General features: G+C 36.5%; 1 protein-coding gene across 1 annotated transcript in view; it reads right to left on the bottom strand.

Annotated features, from left to right (window-relative positions):
• Positions 1-1,298: 1,298 nt before the first annotated feature.
• The window catches only part of LOC127670583 (vomeronasal type-2 receptor 116-like), a 48,723-nt gene continuing 43,037 nt past the window's right edge, over positions 1,299-6,984 (bottom strand). Inside the window, exon 7 of the mRNA XM_052165080.1 lies at positions 1,299-2,203. Coding sequence (XP_052021040.1) covers positions 1,299-2,203 — 905 coding nt within the window. The remainder of the gene's footprint in view (positions 2,204-6,984) is intronic.

The raw sequence follows: 6,984 nt of genomic DNA, 5'->3' as shown, positions 1-6,984 counted from the left end.
GGTATATGCTCAGGAGTGGTATGGTGGGGTCCTCCAGTAGTATCATGACTAGTTTTCTGAGGAACAGCCAGACTGATTTCCAGACTGGTTGTGCCATCTTGTAACCCCACCAACACTGGAGGAATGTTCCTCCTCCACATCCTCACCAGCATGTATTTTCTCCTGAATTTTTGTTCTTAGTCTTTCTGAATATGTATTATGCTTTTAAACTACAACATAAGACATGACCCTTCTCTGAAATGTGGATGACATGACCTCTACAACTACACTGTAGAAAACTGATTTTCTCTTGTCCACAGATATGAAAAGAAAAATATTTGTTCAGGGATAGGACTTGGAGTCCATGTCCACTTGCACTACTAGGATATTTTATGGCTTGTACCTGTGCATATATTATTCATGCTTCCAAAATCTATGTGTTCGTACAATCATCAGTTCCTTTGCTTCTGGATAACAATGCCTCTGTGAAGTAACCCATTACCTCTGTCTCTTGCAATCAATCATTCCACCTCCTTTTCACATCCATCACTTAGGCTTCACTGGTGTGTTGATCTAGAAATTTTGGTGCTAAAACAATATCCCAGGTCTTAACATTTACTTATGTTACCAAATATGGAAAGTCAGACTGATACTCAAATCATTCTGGTAATAGGAACCTAGAAGTGATCACCCATTAAATGCAACTTTTCACTCTTGAGTGTTTTCACATTGTTCTGTTTAAAAACAATCCAGAAGGCCTTCTGAGCATTCAGCTTCCAATGTGTTAGTGACACAGTTCTCTGACACACTGCAACCAATCCTCCACAGCAAAGCTCTAGCACTATTCTGTTTGCCCAAGAGGAAGCTGTTTTGTTGTCTCAAGTTCTAAGAGCTAACTTGGCAAAGAGACACTATTTCCACTTCGTGTAATGGCCATTGACTTACAGTACAGGGGAGCAAGCTCAGCTGAATCTGCCTCCTATCCAGCTGAGGATCTCCTCATCCAGGAGATTGAATGCTTTCTCTAGAAAGCAAATATCTTGAGGGTCAATGAATTATAGAGCTTGTGGTGAGGATATGTTTTCTGGAAATAGAAGCTATAACATATATTCTCACCCACATGTCTCCAAAATGTGAGCTAAACAAGAAAGACATAAAAGAACATGCTAAACTGGATGAAGAAAATATCAAAAGGCCTCAACCCTACAAAAAGTGCAACAGGCAACTGATTAAATCTGAAAATGGATAAGGTGCTTATTCCCAGGAAAATGAACACAGATATTTTAAGTATAATCTAAAAATGTAATACTATGCAAGTTTTAATAAAGTAATTTATTCCTATAATTTTGAAGACAGTTTGAATCAGGTCTTATCAAAATAACATAACACTTTGGAACAAAAATGCAGACTAAAAGCCCTGCACTGGAAGCCAAAATGGAGAAGACCTCCACAGCCACCATGTCCTTCCCTTTGGTGCTGTGGTAGACAGGAAGGAAGGTGACCCACACACTGCAGAACACCAGCATGCTGAAGGTTAGAAATTTGGCTTCATTGAATCTATCAGGCAGATTCCGGGCTAAGAAAGCCACAGTGAAGCTACCCACAGCCAAGGATCCCAAATATCCCAGAACAAAGTGGAATGCAATGACTGAGCCTTTGTTGCACACAATGGTGATCTGCCCATGTTCAGATTGTGTATCTGTATCAATAAAAGGAGGTGATACTGCTAGCCAAATTCCACAGAGAACAAGTTGGAGCAGGGTACAGAGGGGAATGACAAAGTTAGGTGCCCCTGATATCAACATTGATCTCATTCTTCTTCTTGGAGTAGTAATCTTGAAAGCCAGAACCACAGTAATTGTCTTGGCCAAGACACTAGATAAAGCCACTGTGAAAAAGATACCAAATGTGGTCTGCTGCAGGATGCAGGTACCCATGTTCGGATGCCCAATAAAAAGCAAAGCACAGAGGAAACAGAGTGTGATGGAGATTAGTAGGATGTAACTGAGATTGCGGTTGTTGGCCTTCACAATGGGAGTATCACTGTATTTCACAAAAATACCAAATACAAGACTTGTGAGTACAGAGAAACACAGGGACATGCAAGCAAGAGACATTCCCAATGGGTCTTCATAGGCCAGATAGGAGAGATGTCTTTTCAGGCAGTGTGTGTGTTCTGTGTTGGCATACTCATCAGGTAGACAGCTCACACACTGTTCCAGATCTGCTGGAGAACATTAACAAGAAACCTTAATAAATTTCCTCATTATACACTTGATCATTTAGTATCTGTATTAATCAGAGGATATCACAATAAACATTTTGTTGTTCAGCAACAATTCTTTTCTTTGATGTTGTAGGAAGCGGTAATATCATGCTGCTCTGGAACAGTACATCCCTGGTAGTGTAACATACCACTTTCAAGATAAAGAGAGAAGACACTTACTTATAAGCATTATCTCTGATATTGATAAAAGTTTTTAAAAATCATAATGTAAAAGATTTCAAATCAGTGAATCTCTAGGACATTAAATGTTTAAGTATATAATTTGCTTTCTGATTTTGACTTTAAAAGTTTTGAAACTGATAAATAATAAGTACTTATGAAAATAGAATAACTTTATTTTATTATGAATTTCATCGTTATTATTATGACAAAAACTGTAAGTAACCAAAAGGGGGTTGCATGTGGTTGTTTGGATGAAAATGGCACACATAGTGTCAGATTTGTCTGCTTAGCCACTATTGAGTTCCACATTTTGAAAGGACTAGAAGCTATGGCTGAGTTGAAGAAAGTGGGCCAATAAGGGTAGGCTCCAGAATTTTAAAACTTCTAACAATCCAATGTTTTTTGTTTGTTTGTTTTGTTTTATTTTTTGTAATCCTGCTGCCTGAAGATGCAGTATTATATTCTGTCACTTCTCTAGAAACGTGCCTTCTCTAGAAACATCAGCAGACTCAACTCCCCAATAAAAAGACACAGGCTAACAGGCTGGATACTTAAAGAAATCCATCATTCTATTTCATACAAGAAACATACCTCAAAAACAAAGACTTAAAAAAATGGTGATACTGAGTTCTGTTTTAAAATAAATTTCATTAGTTTAATTTTAAAAAAACTAAAAAGTTAGTGAATTGTAGAGAGATGGCTCAGCAGTTAACACCATCCTTTGACAGCTCTGTGAGAGGACCAGGGTTCAAGTACCTGAACCCATGGGGGAGCTCACAGATGTCTTCAACTCCTATTCCATGGGATCTAATATACTCACACAAAATGCATGCAAGCAAAACAGCAATGAGCATGAAATAAAATAATATATTTTTAACTTGAAAAAATAAAAAATAAAAATAAATAAATAAAGTTTTGAAGAGATCAGAAATTCATGACATGTGTGTAAACATAATAAAAAACAGTATACACTGAGCCAATAGGCAACATCAAATTAAATGGAGAGAATGTTGAAGCAATAACATTAAAATCAGGGGCAAGACAAGGATGCTAATTCTCTCCCTATCTTCTAAATATACTATTTGAAATTATTTCTAGAACAATTAGACAACAAATGGGGATCAATGGGATAAAAATTAGAAAGGAAGAAGTCAAGGTATTACTATTTGAAGAAGTAATCATATACATAAGCGATCCCCAAAATTCTACCAGAGAATTTCTAAAGCTAATAAACAACTTCAGCAAAATGGCGTGATATAAAATTACACTAAAACAAGTCAATAGCCATCCTTTGTAGAAATTCATAATTGCTGAGAAAGAAATTAGAGAAACAAAAACAGTCACAATAGCCACAAATATTATAAGATATCATGGTGTAAATACAACTAAGCAAGTGAGAGATATGTATGTCATGAACTTCAAGTCTCTGACAGAGGGCATAGAAGAACTCAGAAGACAGAAAGATCCCCAGTGTTCACAGAGCAATAGGATTAACAGTGAAAATAACCATGTGACCAAAAGCAATCTGCAGGTTCAATATAATTCCTATCAAATTTGCAACGCAATTCTTCAAGGGCATGTAAAGAGCAATTCTCAACCTCATATGGAAAACAAAAATCACAGGATAATCACAATAATTCTAGAAAATAATAGAACTTCTGTGGTGATAACCATGCCTGACTTGCAACCGTACTACAGAGAAATAGTGATGAAGACCACATGATATTAATACAGAGACAGACAGGTGAATCAATAGCATAGAATCAAAGACCCAGAAATAAATCCCCACAGTGATATACATTTGATCTTTAACAAAGAATCCAAAACCATAAAGTGGAAAATGAAAGAATCTTCAAAAAGTAGTGCTGGTCTACCTGGTGACTTGCATGTAGAAAAGTGGAAATCAATCCATATTTATCATCCTGCACAAAACTAAAGTCCAAATGTATCAACGACCAGAACATAAAACCAGATACACTGAATCTAATGGAAGAGAAAGTGGGGAAATAGCCTTGAACATGTTATTGGAACAGAAGAAAATATCCTGAACAGAACACCAATGTCTCAGAGTCTAAAGTCAACAATTTGAAAGTGGGACTTCACAAAAAACTGAAAGCCTTTGGTAAGACAAAGGATACCGTCAATGGGACAAAAAAATATATATCCTGCATATTGAGAAAAGATCTTCCCTGAACAAGGGTTATTATCCACAAAATACAAAGAACTCAAAAATTTAGATTCCAGACAACCAAATAACCCTATTAAAAATGGGGTACAGAGCTAAAGATAATTCTCAATATGGGCATCTTGAATGGCTGAGGAGCACTTACAGAATTGTTCAATATGCTGAGCAACCACGGAAATGCAGCTCAAAACAACCCTGAGATTCACTTTACAGCAATCAGAATGGCAAAGATCAAAAACTCAAGTGACAGCACATTTTGGACCCAGAAATGGAGAAAAGTGAACACTCCTGCAAACTTGTACAACTTCTCTAGAAAACAATTTTATGGTTCTTCAAAAAGTTGGAAATAGTTCAATCTGAAGACACAACTATACCACTCCTGGACACATACCCAAAAAGATGCTCTACCAAAGATAGCACAGGGCCAGGTGGTTTTAGTCCAGAATTCTAGCAGCTTTCAAAGAAGAACTAATATGAACACTCTCCAAAATATGCCACAAAATAGGAACAGAAGGAACACTACACAACTTGTTCTATGAAGTCACAATTTCACTGATACCAAAACCATATAAAGATCCAACAAAGAAAGAGAACTTCAGACCAATTTCACTTATGAATATCTGTGCAAAAATACTCAAAAAAAATCCATGCCATCTGAATCCAAGAACACATTAAAATAATCATTCACTACAATCAAATAGGCCTTATCCCAAGGATACAAGAATGGTTCAACATATGGAAATCCATCAATGTAATCCACTACATAAACAAACTCAATGAAAAAACACATGGGCATTTCATTAGATGCTAAAAAATCATTTGACAAAATTCAGCATCCCTTCATGTTAAAAGTCTTGGAAATATCAGGAATTCAACACCAATATCTAAACGTAGTAAAAGGAATATACAGAAGTTATTTTACTGCTGAGAATAGTCTTCACTATCTTGGTTATTCAAGATTAATTTGAGAATTGCTCTTTCTAACTATAAAGAACTGAGTTGGAATATTGGTGAGGATTGCATTGAATCTGTATATTGCTTTTGGCAAGATGGCCATTTTTACTTTATTAATCCTGCCGATCCACGAGCATGGAAGTGTTTCCATTTTCTGAGGTCTTCTATTTCCTTCTTCAGAGACATGAAGTTCTTGTCATACAGATCTTTCACTTCTTTGGTTAGACTCACACCAAGATACTTTATATTGTTTGTGGCTATTATGAAAGGTGTTATTTCTCTAATTTCATTCTCAGCCTGCTTCTCCTTTGAGTATAAGAAGGCCACTGATTTGCTTGAGTTGATTTTATATCCAGTCACTTTGATGAAGTTGTTTATCAGCTGTAGGATTTCTTTGGGGGAGTTTTTTGAGTCACTTAAGTATACTATCATATGAACTGCGAAAAATGATAGTTTGATTCTTCCTTTCCAATTTGTATCCCTTTGACCTCATTATGTTGTCTAATTGCTCTAGCTAGGACTTCAAGTACTATATTGAAAAGATATGGAGAGAGAGGACAGCCTTGTCTAGTCCCTGATTTTAGTGGGATTGCTTCAATCTTCTCTCCATTTAGTTTGATGTTGGCTACCTGTTTGCTGAATATTGATTTTACTATGTTTAGGTATGGGCCTTGAATTCCTGTTCTTTCCAAGACTTTGAGCATGAAAGGATGCTGAATTTTGTCAAAAGATTTTTCAGCATGTAATGAAATGACTATGTGGTTTTTTTTTCTTTAGGTTTGTTTATGTCGTGGATTGCATTGATTCATTTCCATATATTGAACCATCCTGCATCCCTGGGATGAAGCCTACTTGATCATGGTGAATAATCATTTTGATGTGTTCTTGGATTCGATTGGCAAGAATTTTATTGAGTATTTTTGCATCGATATTCATTAGGGAAATCAGTCTGAATTTCTCTTTCTCTATTGAATATTTGTTTGGTTCTGGTATCAGGGTAATTGTGGCAACAGTAAAAGAACTCCTGGGGAATTAGTATCCCCGACCTCAAGCAGTATTATAGAGCAATAGTGTTTAAAACTGCATGGTATTGGTACAGTGACAGGGAAGTAGATCAATGAAATAGAACTGAAGACCCAGAAATGAACCCACACACATATGGTCACTTGATCCTCAACAAAGGAGCTAAAACCATCCAGTGGGAAAAAAGATAGCCTTTTCAACAAATGGTGCTGGTTCAACTGGTGGTCAGCATGCAGAAGAATGCAAATTGATCCATTCTTATCTCCTTGTACTAAGCACAACTCCTAGTGGATTAAGGACATCCACATAAAACCAAACACATTGAAAATAAAAGACACTGGGGAACACCCTTGAGGACATGGGCACAGGGAAAAAGTTCCTGAACAGAACACCA

Source organism: Apodemus sylvaticus, chromosome 20 (assembly GCF_947179515.1).
Source record: "Apodemus sylvaticus chromosome 20, mApoSyl1.1, whole genome shotgun sequence".
Classification (NCBI taxonomy): domain Eukaryota; kingdom Metazoa; phylum Chordata; class Mammalia; order Rodentia; family Muridae; genus Apodemus; species Apodemus sylvaticus.
Note: the sequence above shows the minus strand (reverse complement) of the source record. Positions and strands in the feature narration are given on the sequence as shown.